At 52.5% G+C, this 27,539-nt stretch overlaps 1 protein-coding gene across 2 annotated transcripts; it reads left to right on the top strand.

The window, feature by feature from the left end:
* The first annotated feature begins 19,722 nt into the window (after nucleotides 1–19,722).
* Serpinh1 (serpin family H member 1) lies at nucleotides 19,723–26,558 on the top strand. 2 transcript variants are annotated; one of them, XM_021656295.2, is made up of 6 exons: nucleotides 19,774–19,881; nucleotides 21,031–21,074; nucleotides 23,274–23,935; nucleotides 24,680–24,778; nucleotides 24,889–25,121; nucleotides 25,598–26,558. In XM_021656295.2, the coding sequence occupies exons 3-6, from the start codon at nucleotides 23,317–23,319 to the stop codon at nucleotides 25,898–25,900; spliced, it is 1,254 nt and encodes a 417-aa protein (XP_021511970.1). In that variant the 5' UTR covers nucleotides 19,774–19,881; nucleotides 21,031–21,074; nucleotides 23,274–23,316; the 3' UTR covers nucleotides 25,901–26,558. The 2 variants fall into 2 exon arrangements, with proteins under 2 accessions (XP_021511969.1, XP_021511970.1); XM_021656294.2 differs by lacking the exon at nucleotides 21,031–21,074 and having other exon boundaries at nucleotides 19,723–19,881.
* Nucleotides 26,559–27,539: the final 981 nt, after the last annotated feature.

The following is a 27,539-nucleotide window of genomic DNA, read 5'->3' as shown; positions in this document are numbered from 1 at the left end:
AAACTGAAAACAAACTCCCGAGTAGATGCTGCCATCTCTTCAGTTTCCTTGGTCATGGTGTCTCTTCCCAGCAAAAGAAAAGTAAATCTGGAAGGCCCAGGACGAAACATTCTGTGGATAGCTGGAGCCATGGATGATGGGAGAGAATGGGCGTGAGTAAAGATGGAGGAGCAAGCAGAGGTATCCTTGGTGACAGGTCAGCCATTTCTAGGGCAGGTGACAAAGGACCACATGTTAGGGTGGAGCCAGAGGAGGAAGACTGAAAGCTTGAGAGTGCAACAGAGGACAGGATCAGGAGGCTAATCAGGCCTAATCTGGGCTGGAGAGGAGATCACTCAAGAATGGAGGACCACAGAGGGCACAAGGACAGGTCGCCCTGTGACTTGGGACAGGGTCGGGTAAGTCTGTGTCCCATTAATGAGGGGTGATATGTGGCTCTCTCTTCTCCTGGATTCCTGACCGCACTACCTGGTAAGGCTAGGGAGCTTCGGTTCCTCTCTGACTGTAGTCCTGCCTGTCTTAAGACTGGGGACCCTGATTCCGAACTGACTGACCTTTCACCACCACTCTTGGCTGCTCATCAGAACTGGTGTGACTTTGTCCCCACTACTCTCAACTACAGGGTTGTTAGCCCCTGGACCATGGACTCCTTGCCAGATTTGCGTCAGTGTTCTTCGCATAGGGCATAGGTCACCCTCAGCAGGTGTGTATACATTTTCCGTAGAGAGCAGGTGCTTACATTTGGCTGCCTCTGCCGCCCCCTGCTGCTTGATCCTGGTTACTGCACTATAAGCTAAGGCTTGCACTAGTTCTCAAGTTTTGGTTTCAGGACCTCTTTCACACCTAGAGCTTTTGAGAACCCTAATGAACCATGGTTTTGGATTTATACATACCGAATTTTAAATTACTATAAATTAAAATGGATAAATGTTAACTTTCCGTGATATCAGATCAAGCGCGGTTGTCAGCAAAACAACATGCTGTAGGAAAGAAAGTGGCCTTGCAGAGTGTGTGACCGCTGCCTCGCACAGAATGCACACTCCAGACAGTGCAGGGGCATCTGCAAGAAAGCCCAGCCTCTTTTTAAAATGGCTTCCTCTTATTTTCATTTGTTCACAAGCATGCACAGGCCATGGCAGTTGTGTGGACGTCAGAGGAAGCAATTCTCTGCCTCCATCTTAGAGGCTCCAGGGGTCAAACTCAAGTCGTCTGTCTTGATGGCAGGCACATTTACCTGCTGAGCCATATAACCAGCCCTCATATTTTCATCATACCATGAAAGCAGGAGAGAGATGGTGGTGCAGGCCTGTAATCACCACATTCAGGAGGAAGGCTAAAACAGGAGAATTGTAAGTTTGAGGGTAGCTTGGGCTACATAGTGAGACCTATGGCAAAAAGAGAAAGAAAGAGAGAAAGAAGGAAGGAAGGAAGAAAGGAAACACCATCTGCTTATGTTACTCTGTTACTGGGCTCTCTCTGTGCAAATCACCATGTGATTCACAGCCCTCTCCTCCCATTTTCTTTTCACAGCCCTCTCCTCCCATTTTCTTTTCACAGCCCTCTCCTCCCATTGTTCTTTCAATACCTGTCTTTAATACATATCTGTCACCGTGTGTTGTGGCACACAACTGTAATCTCAGAACTCAGAGAGGCAGAAGCAGGTGGGTCTCTGTGAGTTTGAGGCCAACCTGGTCTACAGAGCGAGTCCAGGACAGCCAAGGCTACACAGAGAAACCGTGTCTGGAAAGACCATCATCATCACCCTCATAATAAATATCTGTCTGTCTGTCTATGTACCTATCTATCTGCACACACACACACACACACACACACACACACACACACACACGCACACACACACACCTGTACATTGCCACAAAGGAACCTGGAGCCTTGTGCATACTAAACCCTTGCTCTACCACTGAGCTACCCACGGCCCAGGGATCTTTTGTGCATTCAGTGTGACAGTATGGGAGGTGTTACCAAGTACTTTTGCCACAGAGGACATGCCATGACAGCTGCGTTCAGGAAAAGTGCCCCGCCATTGTCTAAAGTGTGATCTGAACGGGGCACCCTTTCCACAGAACGTCGTCACCACCTAAAAGCAATACTGAAGCGCCTGGCAGACATTTACTCGAAAATGAATAAAGTGCACCTGCTGTGTTTCCTCGCAAGCTGAGACTGAGAGCACTTCTTTCTCATGACAAAATTCAAACTTTCAAGGGAAAAAAATCAGGATCTAGAGAAGCTGGTGTTATTGCTGTGAGCCTGACGGCCTCCGATGAGGTCATGGTGATCTATAGTGAAGGTGTTTTTGTTTGGTTGTTTGTTTCTGAACACTGCATATTCTTCAGCATGTGGAACAACACTTGATGTGGTAACATCATACTTGGATAAAAGACACACTCAGAGCCTGGAGGGATGACGGCTCAGGGCTTCAGAGCACTTGCTGACCACCCAGGTTCTTCACTCCTGCCCTTTCTGGACAGTCCGCCCGAGGTGGGAAGAGTTGCTGGTTTGCCCAGCTTTCTTCCTTTCTCCATTCTTGAGAGATTATCCTGAGTGACTCCTTGGTGCTCGGTGTTACTGTAATGCTGGCTTTGCACCTGCCACTCGGGGAAGGAGGAGCTAACATTCAAGTACACACTGAAACAGGTAACAGAGCAAGAGCCTGAGGCGGGGGTGCCTGGTGTCCAGGAGGCTGGAGGGAGTGACCAGTGGGAACAGAAGAGTTAAACGAGACCAGGTCATAGGGGCTGTGGCAGGAGCCTGGCCCTTTCTCAGGTTCCTGTGAGAAGACAGTGGAGATAATGAACTGAGGGGTAAGAGCAAGGCAGTGAGGTGCATTAACGGCAGAGGAGGCACAGTGGGGCAGAGCATAGCCACAGCGGGGCTGGGGGTCAGCCCCTTGGAGTCTTTCAGAAGTGGAGGGCAGAGGGGAACCTCAGGCTTTGCTCCTCAGAAACTGCCCACCTGGTCTTTTCAGACAGGGACTTTTCACTGGCCTAGCTTCACCAAATAGGCCAGGCACCATGGCTGGCCCGTGAGCCCCAGGGTTGCAGCTGTCTTCACCCCACTGGCTCTGCAACTTTAATACAAGAAATGCTAAAGTTGAACTCAGGTCTGCATGTTTGCAAGACAAACATTTTATTGTCTGAGCTATCTCCCCGGTCCCAGGATTTTCTAAGGAATTATAAAATCCTTTAGAAGGGCTGGAGAGATGGATCAGAGGTTAAGAGCACTGAATGTTCTTCCAAAGATCCTGAGTTCAATTCCCAGCAACCACGTGGTGGCTCATAACCATCTATAGTGAGATCTGGTGCCCTCTTCTGGCCTGCAGGTCTATATGCAGACAGAATACTGTATAAATAAAAATTAAACACACACACACACACACACACACACACACACACACACACAAACCCTTTAGAAGGCTGTGAGAAAAAGGAGAATCAAAAAGCAACAGAATTAGCTGGTAGCAGATGAAGTTGAGGGCACCAGCCAGAATTCACATTTGGACACATTCAATTCCAGAGGACCTTTAGATGGCTTCGTAAAAAGAGGATGGGCCCACCATTGGACAAAGAAGTGTAGGGTCAGGGAGAGCTCTTGAAACCTGGGCATTTCAGATATAAAGGAATTCAGTCAGATGGGATTGGCAAGGGAACGTTGGCTGCCAGAGAAGAGAGCGACCAGCTATAGGTTCTGGGATCCAGGGTCAGGACAAAGGAGAGCCAGCAGCAGAGACCCGGGAACCACAAAGAGGTTAAAGATCAAGCGAGAGGGGACCATTGAAGGGTGAGAAGGGTAGCTTGACAGGAGTGGCCAGTGGTCAGTCACGGGACAAGCATGGAGGATTCCCCTGCAAACCCCGGATCTGGGGCCTTGGGACGAGAGTTCAGTGGAGAGGCAGTGATGCTCCCTGGCTGCTGCAAGGCTAAGGGGAAAGAGACAGGCAGGTGTATAAGCCTGTATTCAGAGGGTTGATATTACAGAAGTGGTTCTCAACCAGTGGGTCACGACCCCTTTAGTAAATTTCTATCTCCAAAAATATTCACATTGTGATTCAAAGCAGCAGCAAAATTATAGTTACGGAGTAGCAACAAAGATAATTTTATGATTGGGGTCTCCACAATATGAGGAACTGTATTAAAGGGTCACAACACTAGGAGGGGTGAGAACCATTGCTATAGAGGAAAGAGGACAAGGTTTTCCTAAGCTGCTGTGTCTTAATGGGAGGGGTGACATGAAGGGAGCAGCAATGACCTTGAGGAGGTGGAAGGTGGGGGCTAGCACTCAGGCAGAGGGACATGTGCCCCTCCTGGAGATGGAGAGAAGGCCACCTGTCCATTCATGCTAACAGGCCAGGGCGCTGGGGCCTGTGGGAGTTCTTTCCTGGTAGCTTTGGGAGTGAGACGCCCAGCTGTTTGTAGCAGAGATGAACGAGAGGAGAAGGTAGGAGAAGGTCGCCCTGGAGGGACACAGAGCAAATGTCTTGGGGACTTAGAGCTAACGGTGCAAGCCCCTGATAGTGGCAGATGTGACCGAGCCACAACCACCTCAGCAGGGTGCGGGGCATTTCTCCCCAGCCTGGGACCCAGGCAGGTATACAGTCAGCGGCTCTCTGGCGAGGAGAAGGTCCAGGCCTGGACCTGCGTCCTTAGGCAAAGCTGATCCTCTCTGTCCCATTGCAGCATGCATGTATGCAGTGAACGCCTAACAGCACAGCTAGGCCTCTTCTTTTTTCTCTTCAAGGCAATCCTCCAGGAAGCGAGGCTCTGTCCGGAGGACCCACTGCCTATCCATTCTGAAGCCCACTGTGTGTAGCTGGGCAACTGGTGGGTGCTCCCCCTAAACAGAGCCTCCTTTCCTTGGCCAGCTCCCGTGGGGTCCTTACATCTGTAACTACATAGCTGAGAGTCCAGAATGGCCCTTCGGTTTGGGGACAGCCAATGGCTGAGTCTTGTGGTATTGTGAGCAGCCAGACCCATCCAGGATTGTCCCTGCCTCTTACTTCCTAGTTCCAACTCTGTTATCCCATTCTGATGCTCCTTTTAGGACACTCAGGATGAGAGGTGCTAGCCTCAGGCACAAAGCCACTGTCTTCCTTAAGTTGGGGAAAGGTCGGCAAACGTTGAAAGGAAAAGGAGCATGCATTTTCTGCATTTTCTGCATGCTTCTAGTGTGGGTAGGTTTTGTACTAGGAATTCGAATACCCATGCCTTGCTCCTGCCACCGTGACAACATTCCTAATTTTCCTCCTGGGTTTATGATCCTTCAAAGCAAAGGGGGCCTTCCACAGACTCTCTTGTAACTATCCATGTTCCCAAGACTAAAGTCATAACAAATGGAACACAGGCAGAATTGCTGTGTATGACTTCTGACAAGTGCCCTTAGAGAGACTACTATGAAGGTATTTGGTCCTTTTTCTATCAGAAGTCTAGAAAGTGGATGTGATGACTTGGGCTCTGGCTGCCATCTTGGTTTTTGGAGACAAATATCACCCCCTTGGGAGAAGGGGTGGATGAAACAAAGCCCTGCATCACTTCTGGCTATCTATTTCTAGGTTTTTATTCAAGTAGAAACACTTATTTGAGTCACTGTTATTCTGTAGTTGTGTTAAAAATTGAACCCACCTCAGGTTTCCTGAGTTATCTTACAATTTCTCTACCAACTGGAAATGTGTGACCTTATTTTAGGAGAGGGATTAGGAGGCTCAGAGATGATAAGCAAGTGATCTGAGGCTGCTCAGCCACTGTGACGCTAAAGAGGGATGGAGCCCTGGTCACTGTCATTCCTGGGCCCTGCTGTTTCCATGAAGCCTGGGGCCACCACCATGAGGCTGACCTGCACGTGTGTACCTGTGGGTCCGGACCATGACATCTCTGCTCTTCCCAGATGTCCTTTACCCACAGTCCAGACAGCGCTGATGAATGGAAGGAATGTTGCTGAATTGCAGCTGTTCTAAGACAACCCATTGCTCTAGTTTTCCAAAGACTATCCTCATTTCAGCCCTCAAAGTCCCATGTCCCTCCTTCCTGGGCAAATCAGTTCTGTTGGATTTGATCTCTGGCCCAGTAGGGACCTGCCACCGCTCCCACAGATAGCCACTGCCTGCTGGCTTCTAAACCTTTGCTTCCTGACACCGCCAGGAGCCTCTGGACTCTGGGTGAGGTTGAGCCATTAGAAAGATGCCATCACCAACAGGAAGCACCAGCCAAGATGACACTGGATTTGCCCAGCACTCACCTTGGATGCCAGTCCCCACATCTTAACTTTCCTAGTCCTCTGGGTCTCTGTCCAGCACCCCTGCCTGGACGGGTCTAAATTGAGCAGGCCTCCATCCAGACTCCAGTCAGCCCGGGAGAGCCATCTTCTTGACACAGGCCAAGGGCATCTATGCCAGAAAGTCTCCCATCAAAGCCAGCCTCTTCTGTCTTCCTTCCGAGAAGTCCTGGTCAGAGGCGTTTGCCTATGAGCTTGTTTCCTGGCCTCACGGGGTTGACATCTCCCACTCGGGTGGCAGTATCGAGGGCTCAGACAGCATGGCAGGTGCCTGGCACACAGCCAAGGCTGAGTACAGGTTCTCCTGTCCGATCCCACCAGGCAGCCCTTGCGAACACCAGAACCCACCCAGGACACTTCAGAGAATGCCCAGCCTGACAGAGCTGGGACACAACGACAATTTCCAGAACTTATCAGTTGCTGGGGTGGGTTTGGAGAGTGGTGGGATGCTGAAGAGTGTGTTGTGGGAGACTCAAATTGCAGGGAGTCAACCCCGAGGAGGCAGAGGTGGACGGACCCTGTGGACTAGACTTCAGCGAGGAGGGCCAGGGCCAGATCTTGCAGCTTCTCCAAGCTAAGGATTCCATCCTCTCCAGCAGTGACTTTGGGCTCTTCCTGTCTCTGGGGTCTCAGTGGGGGCTCTAGAAGTTGGCAACCAGAGCACCCTATACTCTCTTCTGAGCACCACAGGGTGCCCCCAAACCTGGCCCACCAGCCCCTGCCTGATAACCACCCAACTTAACAGGTTGTGGGCTTTTGGGAGTTTTTGTTTTGTTTTGTTTTTGAGAGGAAACTGTCTTTCTGCTCTGGGTCCTCTCTCACCTTCGGGCCAAATGAGGAAGCATCAAGAGAGCTATCAGAGGGTCAGCTGTGTGATCCTCCACCAAAGAAGGTGGTCACATAGCCTGGTGGCCAGGTTACGGATTAAATATCCTCTCTTTCATGTCCCAGAGAGCCACTCCAAGCCAGGTCCCCACTAAGTCAGGCAAGGAGGGCATTTTCTTTCTTTCTCTTTTTTGTTGTTTTGGGTTTATTTATGGGTTTGTTTTTTTTGTTTGTTTGGTTTTTTTTATGTTGTTGTTGGTTGGTTTTGGTTTTGGTTTTTCCAGACAGGAGTTTTCTGCATAGCCCTGGCTATCCTAGAACTCTCTCTGTAGATCAAACTGGTGGCCACTAACTCAGAGATCCACCTGCCTCTGCCTCATGAGTGCAGGGATTAAAGGTGTGCACTGGCCCCACCCCGCCACCACCAACCCCCACTCAGTGCAGGGGGGCAGTGTTTTCTGCCCTGTTTACTACACCTAGCCCAGGCCACAAGAAGCAGCGAAGATGATTACAGGTGGTCTCATCATCAGATGCTGTGCCTACTCAGTCATCGCCTCAGCCCCTTGAGCGAAACCTCCGGAAGAACACAGTGACTTCTGCTCACCTCTGAAAAACCGAACAGTGTGTGTCCTCTGTGTGACTAGGACACTTGGTGCCCTGTAAAGGTGCCATTGACTGACATAAGAAGGTGATAGCAGAGACTAGTGAGAGCTTAGCAGATGGTGATGTAGAAGGTCCCCATGAAGGGTGGACATAGAAGGACAGGGATGGAGGAGTGAGGTAGCAGGGGGAGCACTGTAGAAAGGGCAGAGGTAGGCATGTGGGAAGAGTGAACTGAGCACAGGAAACAAGGAGGTATAGCCCAGCTCCTGGAGGGCCAGCCTCCACTCCCCACCTCTCACCCCTTGCCTTTGAACTTTGGATACCTAGGATGGTCTGGAACTCTCAATGCTGAGCACACAAATGCCTAATGAGACTGTTAGAGTTTGCCTCTGTGCTTGGCTTAATAGCAAGGTCAGGCGTGGTGGCATATGCCTTTAGTCCTAGCGCTTAGAAGGCAAAGGCAGATGTATCACTGTGAGTTTGAGGCCGGCCTGAAGCCAGCCTGGTTTACACAGCCAGGTCCAGGACAACCAGAGCTACACAGTGAGACCCTGTCTAGAACAGCAGCAACAACAACAAAAACCCACAATCAAAAACTATTAGGAACCTCAAGTGTGGGCTGGTGAGTCGGCTTAGCCGGCGAAAGTGCCTGCTGTGCAAGCTTGACCAAGTTCCAGCCTCAGCACCATGGTGGAAGGGGAAACAAAGTGCTGAAAACTGCCCCCTAACCTCCACACACACACTCCATGGCTTGCTCACACCTGCCGTGAGCACACGCATGCACGTGGGAGATGGTGACAGAATTATGCCTGGGTCCTCCTAGGTGGAAAGGGAGTTTCAGAGAAACACTTTTATTTTTTATTTTTATTTTTTTAGTTTGGATGTCTAAAGCAACATTTGCAATAAAATGTTTCATTGTCAGGCACCTCCTGCTTCTCAGGCTTCTGGGCCTCCTAGGAGTGGTTTTTGCCCAGGTGCCAGGAGACTCGTTGGCAAACTTTAGCCTGTATCCACACCACCTGGAGGTCTCATTAAGGTAGAGCTCAACAGGCCACGCCCTCTAAAGTTTCTGATTCATAGGTCTAACGTGGGATTTGGTACCTACCCCTTCTAACAGATCCGACCTTAACTGGTCCTAAAGCTGCAGGGATGTGCAGTGGCTCAAAATGGGCAGCAGAGGGCAGGAGTGTCCCCTGGTCAGGTCTGGTCCCACCCACTATCTCGGGGCTGGTCTTCCACATCTGCTTGGCATTTGCTGTACCGCGACCACGCCTAGGGTTCTGGGGATAACAAAGGCATGGATCAGACTCAGTTCCCGCCACTTGGGTGTCAGGTGATGGAAAGAGAGGCAGGTATGCTAACCGGGCGTTACAGCTGATGCTGAGGTGAGAGAAAAGCAGGGAAGAGGATGGACGCAGGAGGTCGCGGGCAGAGCGGCCATGAGAAGAGCAAGGATGAAGGGCATTCTGGGAGCACCAGGGTACTTGAGGTGGAGGAGGGTAGCGGGGAGGAGCTGCTGAAGCTGGCAGGGGTAGAGGAGGCTTTGGTGCCAGCCTGGGAGCGGCTGCTTCTTGAGAGCTGCAGGGAATCCCAGAAAGCCTCTTGATAGATGGCGCGTTGGCAACAGTGGAGGAGGAGGGTGGATATTAGTGGCAAAGGTCAAGAAAGAGGTGACCAGGTAAAGCAAAAATGACGTTGCCATCAACCTCGGCATCCACGTATCCGTCCCTACGTCCACGTACCCCTCTACCCATGATCCATCACAGACGTACATGGAACCCTTTCTCGGAACCCAGCTTTGGTTAGTGCCAGAAGCTGGGTGGTACCGGTGCTGAGGGAGGCAGGCAGTTCCTGGCTTATCTAGAGAACTGACCTCCCAACAAGGAAGACCACGGTTCAATAGCCAGCAGCATAGAGGGCTGGCTTGCTACTGCCACAGTCCCTGAGAGATGGCCAGGAAACCAACCCAGGCGCTGGGTTGAACTGGAGGCAGGTTGGGAAGTGGGAGGCATCTACCAAGAGAGTGCCTGACCTGGGCACCCCAACTCAACAGGCACAGATGACTCATTCAGCAGACCCTGGCGCCTCTCCTGCCACAGCCCAGAGCCAACAATACGGCTATTGAAGGTTCCTACCACTGCCCCAGACCAGTTTTCCTGGCCCATCCTCCCTCAGCCACACAATCCTGGCCTTTACTAGGAAGACAGACCAAGATTATACCTGGGTACCAGGGGCTGTGCGTCTTCCTTATCAGTCAGTCTGGGCAGAGGAGTACCCACAGACTCCTTCAAGCACCCAGCGCTCTTACAAGCTCCACACAGTGTGATAGCCGAGAGCAGGGGAAGGAGATGACTTTGAATCTGCTTGGTGCCCTGATGCTCTGGATTCCTGGAGCACATTATGGTTGTACACAGAAGTGGGATTGGCCTCGAGAATGGGCTGAGGAAATCAAGCTGAGAAGAGCTTTGACTTCTAGACAGCTAGCCTTCTTGCTGGCCCTAGACCATGCCTCAGTTGCTCTGGCCTTGGCTCCTCTGCATTTGACCTTCCTGGGAGGGGATACTGGCTCCCTGAACAAGAGCTGCTGGTGGGGGTGAGGGGGCTGAGGGAGGTGTCCTCAGCCATTGAAACAATAATGGCTTCCTAAAGAATGCCCTTGTCCTAATCCCTGAAACCCAGAAGTGTATCCCATCCCATAGTAAGGAGACTTCGAGTGTGTAACTAAGTTATGGTTTTGAGAAGAGAGACCAACACAATCTCTCTTTACAGGAGGAAGTCTGACCCGGGTAAGGAATAAACAGAGGGTTGAAGACATCCTAGGGAGGGGCCCCATGCTGCCATGCTGCTGGTTTGTGTGTGTTTCAAGACAGGGTTTCTCTATGTAGACCTGGCTGTTCTGGAACTTGCTCTGTAGAACAGGCTGGCCTCGAACTCAGAGATCCACCTGCCTCCTGAAATTAAAGTGCCACCATCCAGCTGTGATGCTGGTTTTGAAGGCTGAGGCAGAAGCAGAGAGAATCAGGAAACCATAGGGACCTTGGGGCTGGGAAGACAGCATGGTGGCTGATCTTCTTTGTCAGTTTGGCTAGTTATGGAATCACCTAGAAGATACATCTCGAGTGTGTCTGAAAGTGTCTCTCCTGATTGTGGGCAGAATAATCCCACGGGCAAGGAGCCTGAACTCACTAAAATAAAAAGAGAGAAGGAGAAAGTGAGGTGAGCACTAACCTCTCTCTCTCAGTGTGTCTCTCTGTCTGCCTCTCTGTCTCTGTCTCTCTGCTCCTCTCTTTCCTGACTGTGCACACAATGGATCCAGCTGTCCCACCTGCTGGGCTGACACTCCTGGATTGTATCCCCTCAAATCACAACCCAGGAATAAGTTGCCATTCCTGGGCTATTTTGTCACAGCACTAAGACAAATAGAGAATAAAGCTGGGTTCACCCCTGGAGTGCCATATTCAATAATTCTGACCTCTAGAAACCTAAGAATAAACTCGTGTTGCTCCAAGCCACTTGGTTTGTGACAAACAGCCACAGAAAAGAAAGAGGGCACCTGGCTCCTGGAGTCTCCATGGCTGCTGGAACTCGAGGTCTTTCCCCTGTCTTCCTGCCTTTGCTTCTTCCCAGGGTTATCACGTCATGTTTGTTTCTCAGTTCACGGCCAGCACAGAGGTCCCGGAAACTAAGATCAGGTCTGCTCAACTCTGCAGTTCCTAGAACAGTGCCTGGTCCGTCGTGCATCCTCAGAGCATACTTGCTACACTGAAGAGAGAAGGAAGAAATGAGCAGAGAACTTCCTGGGACCCTCTGGCTCATGGAAGGATTCCCCATCCCAGACTCTGGGAGGGCAGAAGAGAGTCTGAGCTGCTAGAGAGGAGGGAGAGAGGCAAGGGGAGGAAGGAAGGTGTGTCCTCCTCCACAGAGGTGCAGCCGTTCAGCCGTTCAGCTTTCGGGCCATCCCAGACCATCAGCTTTGTTCCTCAGAGCAACTGGGAGACAGACTTTTAAGAACTGTGGGGTTGGGCTGGGCATGATGGTGCAGGCCTTTACCCCCAGCACTCGGGAGGCAGAGGCAGGTGGATCTCTGTGAACTCAGGCTAGCCTGGTCTACATAATGAGTCCCAGGAAAGTCAGGACCATATAGAGAAACCCTGTTTCAAAAAGAAAAACAAAAAACAACCGAAACCAAAAACCCCAAAAACTTGTTGGGTTGAGGAGGTAGATCAATGGGCAGAGGTGCTTGCTGCCCAACCTGATAATCTGGGTTCCATCCCTCGGACCTACGTGGCAGAAGGAAAGAGCTGCCTCTTGGAAGTTGTCCTCTGACCTCCACATGCGTGTCCTGGCATGCACACACGAGTAAGTACACACATACACAAGTGTGTGTGTTTGTGTGTGTGTGTGTGTGTATGTGTAAGAACCATTATTCTTCTCAGGTCATGCTGACCCTGAGGCTTGGGACAGTGATTTGAGAAGTAGGACTGGGGCAAAGGGCAGGCATCCAGGCATCCAGGCATCTGGAAAGTAAAGGTCTGACAACTCCTCAAAGCTTTCTCAGAACTCCACATGCTTGGCCCAGGCCTGGGCAGAATTAACAAAGTGATCAACTTATAGACAAAGCCACCGAGAAGCCTTAGTGACACCACGCTGACACGAGCCTGCTGGTGCCCTCTGCTATAGCCCAGGGACCCAAGCCAAGGCCTGATTTCAAAGTCACATATGTCATTCCCAGGCTGCTACACAGCAGGGAACATACAAGGTCTGGGGCACAGGAAGGTGGGTGTCATGTGACACCCCTTTAATGGATAGCATGGTAATACTTTGGGGGGGCAGTAATCAAGAGTTCAAGGGTCATCCTCGCTATATAGCGGGTTTGCGACCAGCCTGAAATACATGAAACCCTGTCTCGACAAAAGGAAACAAGACAAACAGAAAAAAAGAGAAGAGGAAAAATGCACAAAAGGAGGAAGAGGAGGTCCTTCCCTTCCTCTTGTTCTTGTTTCAGGGCTCACACCTATCCACTGTCTCCTTGAAGCATCTCCTTCCCTTTCCATCCCCGGCTTGTGAGTTCTCATTCACGACTCTTCCAGCAAAGGGCTTGCCCGAAGTCCCCCACACAAGAGGTGGGCAGATGGCCCTGGCTCTGCTCCTTACCCTTCCTCCCCATCTGGTCCAGAGAGCTCTGAGCTGTGAGGAACAGCTGTATCCCAGCATCAGTTGGGTCTCCTTCCCCTTGGTGAACACACACACACTCACATACACACCACACAAACACCGGCAATCTGAGCGCTTCCTTGAAAGGCATGTTTCCCTCCTGAGTCAGAGCAGGCTGAAAACAGATGGCCTTTGGGCCTGGCTGGGCTGCAGTCCCAGGCGCCAGCCTTCCCTGAAAGCCATTCCCCACCTCCCTTCTGGAACCGCTGGGCAGCGGCCAGCACAGCTGCATCCCCCTCCACAGGGCCTGCAATGATAGGCCCATGTTACATCAGCTTGGCCTGTCTCTGTGCAGCTCCAGGCCTGACAGCCAATGAGACCCAGCCGAGTGTACAGACCCTAGTGCCGTCCCCACCCACCCCACCCGCCAAGGATCACTCGGGCAGCCTGGTCCACCCGCGCGCGCATTCTCAGCTAGGGAGGAGGAACGGGAAGCTACTACTCTATAGCATCCTGCATGGCCTCTCCCCTCCTCCTCTTCCTCCTCGTCCTTCTCCTCCTCCTCTTCCTCCTCCCAGTCCTCTTCCTCCTCCTCCTCCAAAGGGGCCTTCTGGCATCATTGGTCCCTTCCTGGGGACGATGGAAGCCCACTGCCTTTCACAGGGCCCCCTACCAGTCTCCATCTCGGGGAAAGGCCACTTGCTGCAACCTCCTCACCAGACCACATACTAGGGAGGCCTTCCTCCTTCCTCCTCTGTGACTTCCAGGGCAAATCCACCACCACACACTCCCTGGCTCTCTATTCTTGCCAGGGTCAAAGCTCTAGCCTCCATCAGTGAAGTAGTCCTCTTCAAAGGATCTCCGAAGTCCAGAGGCTTCCCCAGCACTACCTGCCCCACCCGGGACTCTGCGACCTCTTTAGGCTAAAGCATGGACTCCAGTCAGCTGGGGTTTTTATTTTATTTTATTTTATTTTATTTTTACTTTATTGAATTTTTAAAAATTTATTTTATTTTATTAATTACAGTTTATTCACTTTGTATCCTAGCTGTAGCCCCCTTTCTCATCCCCTCCCAATCTCACCCTCCCTCCCTCTTCTTCTCCTATGCCCCTCCCCCAGTCCAATGATAGGGGAGGTCTTCCTCCCCTTCCATCTGACCATAATCTATCAGGTCTCATCAGGACTGGCTTCTTTGTCTTTCTCTGAAGACTGCTAAGGCTGCTCCCCCGCTTCAGGTGGAGGTGATCAAAGAGCCAGGCTATGAATTCATGTCAGAGATGGCCCCTAGTCCTATTACTGGGGAACCCTCTTGGATACTGAGCTGCCTTGGGCTATTTCTGTGCAGGGGTTCTAGGTTATCTCCATGCATGGTCCTTGGTTGGAGTATCAGTCTCAGAAAAGACCCCTGTGCCCAGATTTTTTGGTTCTGTTGTTCTCCTTGTGGAGCTCCTGTCCCCTCCAGGTCTTTCTATCTCCCCCTTCTTTCCTAAGATTCCCTGCACTGTGCCCAAAGCTTGGCTATGCATCTCAGCATATGCCTTGGTACCCTGCTGGGTGGAGTCTTTTTATTAGTGTTTTGAGGTGATTAAAAAGTGCATGCTATTGAAAAAACTCCGGAGCAGAGAAAGGAAAAGGAGGCGATATACATTTGTGTCCAGAGACAGTACTAAGCCATTTAAGGATACTGCTTCATTGCTGGGTGCAGTGGCTCATGCCTGTAATCCCAGCACTCAGGGAGGCAGAAGCAAGCCAATCTCTGTGAGTTCGAGGCTAACCTAGTCTACAAAGTACGTTCAGGACAGCCAAGGCTACACAGAGAAACCCTCTCTCATTAAAAACAAACAAACAAACAAACAAAAACTGTTTCACAGCCTTTCTCTGAATACTATAAATATGTGTGTATGTATACATGTATTGGATCCTGATACAGATCTCCTGACTCTTTCACTAGGCTGTCATTCTTTGCCTCTGCCTCTGCCTCTGCCTCCATGGGAAGTCTTCATTTTAGCCACAACCCTTGGCTCTGTGTGTGTGTGTGTGTGTGTGTGTGTGCATACAAAGCATGGGAACATACAGAAGACAGATCAGGACAGCTCAATAGCAGTTCCTCAGTGGAGATCAGGGTGAGCCGAAGACTGTGGACTGGAGAACTGGATCTGGGATTCTCTGAGATAACAGTGCAGCTGAGGGAGACAAGCCCAGTGGCGCCTAGCAGCAGAGCCAGGGTGAGGCTCCAGGGCCCTTGTATTTGGTAACAGTAGGGTTAGCCCATTAGAGCTGGGGAGTAGGGTGAACACAGGCCATAGCTCATTTCTGAGTGTCAGAGATGCTGTGACAGGAGAACAGTTCTATGGCCAACCTAGTCATCGCTATTACTCCAGGAGAAAGGAGAAGGGAAGAGAAACGACAGGGCCATGTTAGTCACTATGTCCAAACTTATGAGTCCCAAAGGCCTGGTCTTTCCCTCAGTGAGGCCGGAGGGAAAAGCCGGGAAGAGGCAGAGAGCTAGCCTGTGTGCCTGCTAACACCATGCACACATGTGTATTTCATGTGGTGCCTTTGGGTTGTCAGGCAGTCACATGGAAATAAATGTATGCACACAGACATCTTAAAGGGTCTGCCGCTGAGTTCCGTGTATGCTGCATGGCCTTGTGGACACACATGTCTCTATGGCACTCAGCAGCCTTGGGGTGTGCTTACTGTGCCAGGGGTGTGGGTGAGGGCAAGACAGTTCCTGAGTAGTTGCAGATGGCTGGGGGCGGGGCCTGCTCTGGGAGGAGGGGAAGGGAACAGCACAGGCCCCTTAGATGGAAGGCCCCAGGATTCTTCGGAGAGTTCAAGATTGCCGAATTCCTGACTCACGCTTGGGCTGAGAGCTCACTTGGCCTCTGGACAACCGTCACAGAGTGGCTGTCTGTGGGCCCTGCCTCCAAGGAGAGGACGGCTTGGACTGGCTGTCAAGTCTTTTTCCAAGACAAAGAAGGGGCTTGCACTTCCTCTTCTAAATTGGAACAGCCTGAGGGGACTACTCCTGAGTCTGGGACAAATGTGCTCTGTCATTTGTCCAATGCTTTGTTCCTTCCTTCCCCTGTGAGCCTTGCTGGAGCTCTTCTCTCTCCCTAGCCACTTATCCCAGGCGGCTTAAAATGGGAACATTTTCACTTTCTGGAAGGATCAGATAGGACGGAAGCTGTGGGCAGTGTGGACACTAAAATGGCAGGCTAGCATCTGTCCTAGGAGTCCATGGGCATGAAGACGGAATCTAGTCACAGGGGCCAAGGGAAGTTATTTCTACAATCCCTGGCCAAACTGTGTCCCAGCTTAAGGGAGGGTCAGAAAAAGGGCTCAGGGCACAATCCCCAGCTCAGTTCCAGTTCAGACTCGCTGTGTGTGACCCAAAGCAAATAGCCGTCCCTCTCTGGGACTCAGTTTTCCTTTCTGGCAGGGTGGGTGGAGTGGACTGGAAGGAGCTCTTGTTTCCCATCACTGTGCTCCTGTCCTTGACCACAAGCAGGGCTCCTGCACGCGGGCACAGCAGGGTGGCGGGAGCAGAGATGCACACACCAGGGGAATCCAGGCAGGAAGCACTGGAGTTTCTGTGGACCTGTTTGAATCTCCTCCCACCCCCTTCAAAAGAGGCTTTCTCTAGAGCAAGCTGCCTGGAGCGTGGGGGAAGGGCTCCCAGTGTCTGGGCTGGGCTCAGAGCTAAGAATACTGTGGCAAAGGCTCTTGACATTTTTTTTGCTGATGTTGGAAATTTAAAGGAGCCGTGGCCTTTTCTAAGGAGATTGAGTCAGCCACTTCCCACGTGTGGCCTGGCTATGGCTTTCACCCAGTACCTTTTTTATGCTGGACCCTGGGCTGGGAGCTAGAGAACCGGAGGGAGGAGTGTGAGGCCTCTCCCACCCTTCCAAAGTTCCCAGGGACATTGTCTAGCAATCTGGATGTGATAACGTAGACACCTGGGAAGGCACTGCAGCCTGACAGGCATAGAGGAGGCTTCTGGCCAGTTGAGCTACACAGGGGTCTGTGAAGCTGCAGGAGGGTCCCAGCCCTGCACCCTTCTCCAGGTTTCCCTCTTTCTGCCTCTAAACAGAGAACTTTCATCTCTACGCTTCTGCTCTTCCCAGGTTTCCGGATTTGTCTAACACAGTGAGCCTCAGTTTACCCTCTGCCAATTGGGAATGTCATAGTTCTCTCAGCTTCCCCTTCCAAAGCTAGTGAGGTCTGGGTGCTGACAGATGGAAGGGGAGAGCGAAGGGACGTGGGGCTATCTGGGATTTTTACACTGGTCCTGGAAATCCAGCAAACCTCCCCTACACTCAGTCTGCTTTGATGAGCTTTCCATTGCTGCCCTCAGCTCACAAGCCTACCGATTGAATTCCAAAAGACCCCCAAGAGCCAAGATGAGGATGGTAATCGAAAGAGGGGTCTGGCCTGGGATGGAAGGTGGTATCATTACAGAGCAAATGTTTATCCTTACAAGCAGTGGATGCAGGAAGCAAAGGGGGGGTCACCACAAAAAGATGGAGACCGCCTCAAGCCTGGAAAGTTTGCTCAAGATCAGGTCTGTTCTACAAAAGGATGATGGGACACCAGGTCACTGTTATTTTTTTTAAGATTTATGTATTTATTTATTTAAAGTATGTGAGTGCTCTATTTGGAAGATACATCTGTAAACCAGGAGAGGGCTTTAGATCACACTATAGATGGTTGTGAGCCACCTGAGAATTGAACTTGGGACCTCTGGAAGAACAGGTAGTACACTTAACCACTGAGCCATCTCTTCAGCTCCCCAGGTCACTGTTCTTAGAGGGAGGCAGGTGCTTGCCTTTGGGGACATTTCAGAGAATACTAGGTTTGCAGAGAGGAACCAAGTCCAGAGTTTTTAGCTTAGGCTCCCCTTGAACTCACCATCCTCCTGCCACTGCCTCTAGAGTCCTGGGACATCAGGCATATGACACTAGGCCTGGTACTATGACTTTTTTTTTTCTTCAGGTTTTTCGAGACAGGGTTTTTCTGTGTAGCCTTAGGTATCCTGGACTTGCTTTGTAGACTAGGCTGGCCTTGAACTCACAGAGATCCACCTGCCTCTGCCTCCCTGAGTGCTGGGATCATAGGCACACATCACTGCACCCAGCTGTTTTTTGTTTTTGTTTTTGTTTAGACTAAAATTCTTTGATTCTGAGCATCTAACAGGCTAAGATTGCTACACTAGGTTCAAAGACTTTATGGAGCTTCTATATAAGAGCATATCATCTGTGGCAGTCAACTTGAGGAGTCATATACTTTCTGATCCTTTGATTTGAGTCTAAACCTATTGGGATCAAATAGTTCCCTCAGCCCTTTGAGGGGATGGCTGGGCAGCAAGAACCAGGTCTCTGTAGAGCAACTGGGTGGGGTGTCCAAGCCCTCCCCCACTGTTCCTTATAACTGTTTGATGCCAAGACTGTTAGGATATATTTAAAAATGCCACCCACTCAACAGATCTGGGTATGAAGAGATTTATTTGGGGTAGGGAAAGGGGAGAGGAGTCGGAGGAGAGGAGAAAAAGGAGCATGGTACCCTCCTCTACTCCCAGAAGCCTGCGCAACATAACAAAGACTCCAGAGAAAGCATCTTTTCAGGGTCATGGGTGCTTCTCAGGCTCTCATTGGGAATCTGGGAGGAAAAAAAAGATACTTAGGAGTCTGTTGATGGAATGAATGAGAGAGTGGGTGAATACAGGATCTCTCTGGGGCTGGGGCTCAGTGGCAGAATGCTTTCCTAGCTTTCTTGAGGTCTGGGATTGATTCCCAATACGTAGAAAAGAAAAAAAAAAGCCTCTCATCCCCTCCCCTCCTCTCTAGGGCATGTCTCTCTGTCTGTTGTCTATTGAGTCACTATCAGGAGATTGGAGTATCTTAAAACAACCAGCCTCACCTATTGAATTCTCCACTAACTGCACACACCCCTCAGAAAGGACACCCCGAGGGCAGGGACTTTGCCCAGTGAGCAACTCTGGGCACAGCACCTAGGACAGTAAAGAGTACTATCGGTTAACTCAGAGCTGAGGAGACTCTCTGAGTGCAGGAGGGTAGCTGACAGCGACCTGGAGCTCTAAGATTGTATGGAGACAGGGAGGGGGATAGAGATGACCAATAGGAGATGGAGAAGGGGCAGTTACGACTTAACATCACATTTCAATCGAGGGACAGGCCCAGAAAAGGAAGGTCACACAACACAGCACTTAACACCTGGGGGTGTTTCGTCCTGCACGTCCCTTCATGGGATCACCAAGGTGTCCAGGTGTCCGTCCCTGAAATCAGCTCCAGACTTGTCTTCCAGGATGAGGGTCCAGCTGGAACTCTCAAGGCCTCACGTCCCCAGGGAGGTTTCGAAGGTGAACCTGGGATTGGAGCTGGGCACTGACCCCTGCATCTCTGACTCTCTCTCCTAAGGCAAAGGAGAGGGGCCCTGACTAAGGAATAGAGACGGGGCTCCCTGATTAAAACTTGACAATAGGAGGCAATGGATTTACAGGGACAGAGCAGGAAAATGTGGCAAGATTGGAGCAGGCTTGTGAGGACAAACTGAGAAGGGGTCTCTGGGCAGGACTTTGGAGCCAGTCAGCCTGCCTTTCAGCTCACCCTGCAGTCTAAACCCTGCTTTCCCACTTCCAGGACCCCGGAGTCCAAGAATGTCCAGGCTCCAAAGGTCTACCTGGTGCGGGCGCAGCGTCCCCCAAGCCATTCGGACGAGGGGGCAGTAGGACCCAGGGGCTGGGAGAGCGCCCGCAGGCACAGGGGCGGGAGCCAGGGCGGTTTGGGGGAGGTCTTTGCCTTCCCCCCCCCCCCCCCCCCGCAGCCACGGCGCCCTCCGGAAGCGTTTCCAACTTTCCAGAAGTTTCTTAGGACAGGCAGGAGGGGGTGGAGTCAGCCATATATAGTTCCAGGGCCCGGGGCAGTGAGCTGAGCAGAGCTTGTCTGAGAGCGAGTGTCCTGTTGGTCCCGGAGCGGTCCGGCCCGGCCCAGGTGAGGGGCGGGGGCGGCCGGGCAATTTGGGGTTGCGCGTTGGCCTAGGTGGATCCCGAAGGGAATGGGGTCCTAGCACAGGAGGTCAGTGAAAGATCGGACATGGAGCAGTCACGCTTGGGGCCAGGTTAAACATCACGGTCTCTAGAGCTGTAGTCCGCTATCCGGACGGATCGGAAAAGTTCAGAGGAGTCCCAGCGCTCAGGGAAGGTTACAAGTGGCGGCAGAGACTGAGTGGAGCCGCCTGCACAACAGAGAAAGGGGGGAGACCCGCCTCTCCCATTATCCATGGGGAAGGGCCAGCTAGCTCTGCAGTCCCTAACTCTGGGTTTGAAGGCCTAGGGAACCGCCAGCCCAGCCTCCTCGCAGGCTGTGTAGGGGCCTCTGAATCAAGCACAGGAGATGCCATCGCCCTGGTTTCTCTTGACCGGCAGTGGGGGTCCCTAGCTGTTAAGGACCTCCATTCTTTGGGGGAGCAGACACTTTATAATCTACATCCTATGTATTAGGTGACTGATGGCTGGATTTGACCAGCACTGTTTTCGCCCTACCCGATAAGGGTGTCATCAGGGTCCACCTGGACCCGGGTGATTTGACTCACCCTGGTCCTTCCGTCCACCCATCTAGTTCCTGCAGGGTGAGGATTTCCTCTGAGGCCCGAGGTATCCTCCCTCCAGGCCTCCAGACAAAAGGAAGAAGGCATTCCCTGTTTGGTCTAAAGGCCTAGCTCTCCACTTCCCGTGTTTCCTTCTGGGCCCTCTGGGCTCCAGGGCCCGGATGGAGACCCGTGGAAAACCGGGGGCTTTGATTGCCTGGAAGTCGGATCGAGGCCACACCCTACTCTCAGATAGTTCTGTACCCATCCCCCATTCCCGTCTGGTCCTTTGTCTATCCCAGGATTCCCTGCAGAGGTGTTTTTGTAGTGGGTTGCTGTGTAACGAGACACCGCGGTGGTCGGCAGGAGAGCTTTGCTGAAGGCAGAGCCCCGCACAAGGAAGCCAGACCGGCTTGAGCTGAGGAGGCCGAGAGCCCGGTTTCTCCCTCTGGAGGTTATCCACCTCCACACTCCTTTGGGGCTTGGGCCTGACAGGCCTCTGCTCCCCATGTCTCTAGGGGGTCCCATTTCTTCACTCTTCTGTTTTCTTTCAGAATGAAAAAGGCAGGCAGTGATCTCCCTCTGAGGCACTTTCAAGGTACTTTAGACCGTTCAAGTGTCTGAGAACCCCCCTGGTGTTCGTCCGTGCCTCTGGCATCTGCTCCCAGGGCCAGTAGTGGGCCTAGCCTTTGGCTCTGTGGTATCTTACTTTTTTGTTTTGTTGTAACAGAAATGTAAAATGTCTAACCTTGGCAGGAGGGCTGGCATTCCCTGTGGCCGATGGGCTGGGCTTTGGGAGGCTGGCTTGCTTGCAGAGACTTGCCTACTTTCATTCCTAGTGCTGGGCTTAACAGGGTGGCTCTTCTCCCCAGCCCTGCCTCTCCCCTCAGGTTTCTGGTGTGCAGATGTGACACTAAAGCCCTGGAGGCTCCTGGATTCTCCAGGCTGACCCTCGGCACCCCTAGTCCCCAAGCCAGGCTTCCAGTTTTCTTTCCCTCTGCTGGTCTGTGAAGATAAGGCAGCTTCAGCCTGCCACGTCACCAGGGGCCATGCAGCTGCCTGAAGAATCCCAAACTAGTCATTTGAAGCTTCTTGGAGAAGCCCCTCCCAAGTCCTGGTTGGCTGGGTGTGGGGCCCCCCATCAAGATGGTGGCTGCCACGTGGCAGGGCTAGGCTTCTCTTCCCCCTCCTTAGGCGGGCTGATGGCCTCTCTGATGGATTGGTGGTCCTTTGTGTAGGGTGACCACAAGTCTGTTGCTGAGATACACCACAAAATGCATCGTTTACTCTCATTTCTCGGTGTACCTTAAATTATAATCACCCCATCTTTGAGTTACAGTGAGGGAGGAGCCTGTCTGGACATGAGGACCCTGTCTCCCTTAAGAGTGAGAGGTCTCATACCATACCCCAGATATGAGGCTGTGGTCCTTCATACTCTCTTTCCCTCCAGTTCCTTCGCACTGTTTTTTTTTTCAAGGTCCCTAGAAGAGAAGCAGCTGAGGAGGTGGGGGACCAGCCTGGCCTTAGATGCCAGCACATAGGGTCATCTCAAAACCCATGCTCTTTCAGGCAGGCCTGGCTCTCCAGGGTTTTCCAGCAGGGTTTGGAATGTTCCCTCTTCCTAAAAGACCATGAAAGGGGGTCTTCCAGATCAGGGCGATCAGGGCACCCCATCCTCCACCACGGTTCTTTCGGATCTTTTTTGCTCTGTGGTCTACTTGCTGCATGAGGTGGGCAGGCGTGATGAACTGACGAGGGTGTGGGAACAGAGACCTTTGGGAGCCGTGACTTCCTGAAAGGGCACCTTGGCTTGTCTTGGGGACTCTTGCTACTGCTGGAGTTTGGGGAGGGGACTTGAAGGCATCTTTGAGGTTCTAGAACAGATGGTGATGTGGCCGTGGCTGTCCCATGGGAGGGCAGAATGGAATTTGTGGCTCCGGCTTTCTGAAGGTTGGAGGGAGAGGGTTTGTGCTCTGCTGAGCAATGACTCAGCCCTTCCTCGGGATCTTGCCCTTGCTGCTCTCTTAGGAGACCCCTTCCACTCCAAGTTTCTAAAGACTTGGTCCTAAGAACGTTTGTTGTGAGATTTCCCATCTGGTTCAGGGCAGATGGGGAGACCTAGACCCTTGCTGCTCGGGAAAGAGTCTGAGGCTGGCTGGTAACACAGGCATGCGCACACTCAAGGTCGCCCGAGGGCCAGCAGAGTGGAGCATCTGGGTTCCCCCATTTAGTGACTTATTAATGTCCCAGGGCAGAATGCAAGGCACGGAGAGAGCCAGGCCGACAGCCCCAGCCCACATGTCACTCTCTGCTCACACACCTGGGCTTCCTGCACACTCCCAGCCCAGATGCTGCCTTTGCCCAGTTGACAAAGGCCCTGAAGCTGTGTGAGACCAGACCCGGATGTCACAAAAGCCAGTGACCAGGCCAGGTGGCTCCAACCCTTAGAAACAGTTATGCCGAATGCTAGGCACTGGGGATGTTGTGGGGAAGCAGATATAGGCTCGCTTTCCAGCTCTGGTGGCTACAGCCTATGGCAGGACAGCTAAGATTCATAATAAACTCATAATTAGGTATACGCGTTGACTGTCCCATGTGGGACATCAGTAGGTGGCCTGGTAATGTGTCAGGAACTCTGCTTTAGGTAAGGAAGTCAAAGAAGGCCTCTGAGAGGCAGGCTGGCCCCGAGTCGGTCTGGTCTACAGAACTGCGTTCTCTTGCCTCTGTCCCCTTGGTGGCTTGGGGGGTGGGCTAGGGAAAAAGGCACAGGCTTCAGGGAGGCTCTCTCTGTGTGCAGCCCTCGCAGGTCCTCTGTGGTGCACACAGCCCGCCTCCCAGCCATGCACTCTCTCCTTCTGGGCACCTTCTGCCTCCTGGCTGTGGCCCTGGCAGCCGAGGTGAAGAAACCCTTAGAGGCAGCCGCCCCTGGTACTGCAGAGAAGCTGAGCTCCAAGGCGACCACACTGGCAGAGCGGAGCACAGGCCTGGCCTTCAGCCTCTATCAGGCTATGGCCAAAGACCAGGCTGTGGAGAACATCCTCCTGTCACCCTTGGTGGTGGCCTCCTCCCTGGGTCTTGTGTCGCTGGGGGGGAAAGCCGCCACGGCGTCACAGGCGAAGGCAGTGCTGAGCGCCGAGAAGCTGCGGGATGAGGAGGTGCACGCCGGGCTGGGAGAGCTGCTGCGCTCTCTCAGTAACTCCACCGCTCGCAATGTGACCTGGAAACTGGGCAGCCGCCTGTACGGGCCCAGCTCCGTGAGCTTCGCCGACGACTTCGTGCGCAGCAGTAAGCAGCACTACAACGTCGAACACTCCAAGATCAACTTCCGGGACAAGCGCAGCGCCCTGCAGTCCATCAACGAGTGGGCCTCGCAGACCACCGACGGCAAGCTGCCAGAGGTCACCAAGGATGTGGAGCGCACGGACGGGGCACTGCTCGTGAACGCCATGTTCTTCAAGCGTGAGTCTCGGGGACGGCGTGAAAGAAGTGGGGCCCTTTCCCGGTCCCCTGAGCTTGCTCTTCCTTAGGCTAAGTCCTTCATTGCTCCTCACCTGAACATGGCCACAACTGGCAGAGGCAGCTAAACTCCATGCAGGGTGGAAGACGGGCGGGACCCGAGAGGACTCAGTAGTCGGTTCTGCTTCATCAGAATGAACTGAGAAACTGTAGAAACAGCGTTAGTTAGCCCCATTTCATGGCTAAGGAGACTGAGGCCCCGCGAGGAGGAAGTAGAGATGAGACAGGGCCAAGTGTGTCTGAATGGACTGAAGGTTGATGGTTTTATGTGAGCATCTAGGTATGGAGGATTGACCTAAGAGCTGGCTGGCAGGTGAAGGTGACCGCTGGCCTGCAAATAGGCGAGCCTCGATGAGAAGTCTGACTGTAACTAGTCTGTCTGGGTTAGGATGCAGGTCTGGTTGGGACTCAGACTGTAACTGAGGTGGGCTCTGTACCTCATCTGACTCAGCAGGTTTCCCAGATGCTGACAGATGGTACACGAGCTTCTTGTAATGTGGTGTGACCAGAGAGAGCTGCACGCTCAGGGAACCTGTACTCACTGGACTGAGGGCTTGCCACGAAGAAGGGAGCAAAGAGCACGTGGCATGGACGATGGCCTAGGGTGTGCCGTCATGACGGTTGTGGGCTGATCGTGTCTGGGGGGGCGTAGCTCACTGACGCCTGGTTCTGTTTTCTCTGCCACAGCACACTGGGATGAGAAATTTCATCACAAGATGGTGGACAACCGTGGCTTCATGGTGACTCGCTCCTATACTGTGGGCGTTACGATGATGCACCGGACAGGTAGGCATCTTGCCAGACAGAGAGTCGAGGTGTGGAGGTCCCAGGGTGTCCAGGATCCGGATTGCCCCCCACCTACCCCCTGTGCTCAGCGTCCCCTGCTCTCCACACAGGCCTCTACAACTACTATGATGACGAGAAGGAGAAGCTGCAGGTCTTGGAGATGCCCCTGGCCCACAAGCTCTCCAGCCTCATCATCCTCATGCCCCACCACGTGGAGCCACTCGAGCGCCTAGAGAAGCTGCTGACCAAGGAGCAGCTGAAGACCTGGCTGGGGAAGATGCAGAAGAAGGCTGTCGCCATCTCTCTACCCAAGGGAGTGGTGGAGGTGACCCATGACCTGCAGGTGAGGGCCGGAGGGTAGGCGCTGGGGCAGGCTTCACCCGGTCGCTCAGCGGGTCCATCCTGCATCCACAGGGCATCCAGGCAGAGCTGCCCTTTGGAGGATGGGCTGAAAACTGTTGAACGGTTACTAGGTGTTAGCTCTAGACAGGTCCCACGGTGGGCTGAGCCCTCCTCAAGCTAATTGCCCACAGAGGTGCCTACAGGCCAATCTGGGCTTGGGCAGTTCAGCTTTCCTCTCAGATAACTCTAGAGTTGCCAAGTGTCAAGTTGACAATTGAGGCTAACGAGGCTTAGGAGGGTACAGGTTCAGGAGAATGAAGGGAACAGTGATTTGAGGAAGCACCTAGCGCTGCTCCTGGAGCAAGGTGTCCAGGGAATGCCCGTCTCATTTTGGAGGAGCCTTAAGGGTGGTGTGGATGGAGGATGAGGTGTGAGAGCCTGGCACCTGTGGCCTCACCCAGCGCCTGCTCCCCACAGAAACATCTGGCTGGACTGGGCCTGACCGAGGCCATCGACAAGAACAAGGCGGACCTATCGCGCATGTCGGGCAAGAAGGACCTGTACCTGGCCAGTGTGTTCCACGCCACTGCCTTTGAGTGGGACACAGAGGGCAACCCCTTTGACCAAGACATCTACGGGCGTGAGGAGCTGCGCAGCCCCAAGCTCTTCTATGCCGACCACCCCTTCATCTTCCTGGTGCGAGATAACCAGAGTGGCTCCTTGCTCTTCATTGGGCGTCTGGTCCGGCCCAAGGGAGACAAAATGCGAGATGAGTTGTAGAGCCCAGAAATGGGCATGGCGTGGCATGGCAGGAAGTAGCCAAAGGTTCCTGAGACACATGGGTGCTATTGTGGGGGGAGGGGGGCGCCAACCCTGGCTATCCCATGGGTGGGGGGGCTGGCAGTGCAGATTGGGATTCCCGTATGTCTGAGTGGACATTTTTAGCTGGAACCCACTCCATTAGGACATGGAGCCCAGCTACTATGATGCTAAATTCAGGGGTGTCATAGAAGTTTTAGATCCAATCTGCCTCAGCAGTCAATCAGTGTTCATATTTATGGCCAGGTAGCGTATCTGTGAGACAGTTGAGTTGGGGGTAGGGCAGCCTAGCCCTCTTTGTCACCATACCCTGAGTCCTTCCCATTCTCCTGCCTATCTCCCAACTCCCTTTTAATCACAAAACTAGGTGCTGCAGCCCCAGGACTTAGAATGACCCTTGCCCACAATGCAAATTAGGAGACAGCACATAGGGAGGGCTCCCTGGCATACCTGCTCTAAAGCCAGTACATTGGGCATCGCAGTTGCGAACTTTTTTCTCCCCTTTTCAGTTTTTCAGAGATGGGGAGGGAAGGGGGAAAGTGATCCTTTGTTGCTTTCAAAATGAGAACAATTTGTATACTTTTTTTTTTTTGAATAAAACTTTTCCAATGAAATGTTATAGGAGTGTGGAGGCAGATTGAAGAAGGAGGTGGAGGTTCCCGTATCATTCACTCTCAGAGACAAAGTCTGTGGTTTAAGCAGAGCGTTATCTAGCTCTGGAATGCTGGCGGATAGCTGGACAATGCGTTTGGTCACTGTGCTGACTGGGGACTATCTCTGTTCTGAATCCCTGGAATGGTTGGGGCTGCATGGCCTGAACAACAGCAGAAGCCTAGGTACCCCATTTCTGCACTTTGAGGGGTCCTGCTGCTCAGCCCTCTGCTCTCATTGCAAGTTGGTCTCAACCCAGGGACCAGAGAGGGCAAACAGGCATGCGTGTAGTTAATAGGCTTAGTGACTTGGCCTAGGCTGTGCAGAGGAGCCTAGGTGCCTCACATAATCGGTTTGTGATAGAGGAGGAACCCACAGCCCCTGCCTTCATGTGTGCCTCCCATGATCCTTAGGACTATGCCTCCAGAAGGAGCTTGCTGTACAGACTAGGACTCTGCAGCCAGAGGCGGAGAAACTGCTCTTAGCCTCACCTCTGCTGGCTGTGACCTTTCTCCACATTCGCTCTACCATCAGGTCCACTGGGGGTTAGACCACACCTTGACCAGACAGGTCTACTGGGTGGACTGACCCTTTCAGGCTACCAACAGAACTTTAGAATCCCAGACCTGATCTGTACCTGAACTCAATAGATGAGATTTCTGCTCTCAAGGGACCTTCATCTAGACGTAGAGACTTGGGGTTGGTAGCCAGTATGTGTGCTCAGCACTTGCTGCCTTCCAGTGAGGCCTTTACATTGGGTGTCTCTGCTTCAGAGGCCAGCCCTGCCTACCACAGCCTCCCTGCCACGTTTTTCTTTCCCTCATGCTGAAACACTGGGACAGTATGTGCTGTACCGTATATTTGGTTGGTTGGTTGGTTGGTTAGTTTTTCAAGTCAGGGTTTCTCTGTGTGGCTTTGGTTGTCCTAGACTCACTTAGTAGACCAGGTT

This window comes from Meriones unguiculatus, chromosome 14, assembly GCF_030254825.1.
Source record: "Meriones unguiculatus strain TT.TT164.6M chromosome 14, Bangor_MerUng_6.1, whole genome shotgun sequence".
In the NCBI taxonomy this organism is placed as follows: Eukaryota; Metazoa; Chordata; class Mammalia; order Rodentia; family Muridae; genus Meriones; species Meriones unguiculatus.
The sequence above is the reverse complement of the archived record's forward strand: the minus strand, read 5'-3'. Positions and strand labels throughout refer to the sequence as shown.

Coding starts and splice junctions, on each gene's coding strand:
- Serpinh1 (XM_021656294.2), top strand. CDS start 23,317: ATGCACTCTCTCCTTCTGGGCACCTTCTGCCTCCTGGCTGTGGCCCTG. Junction 24,779..24,888: donor TACGATGATGCACCGGACAG/GTAGGCATCTTG, acceptor CTCTCCACACAG/GCCTCTACAACTACTATGAT. Junction 25,122..25,597: donor AGGTGACCCATGACCTGCAG/GTGAGGGCCGGA, acceptor TGCTCCCCACAG/AAACATCTGGCTGGACTGGG.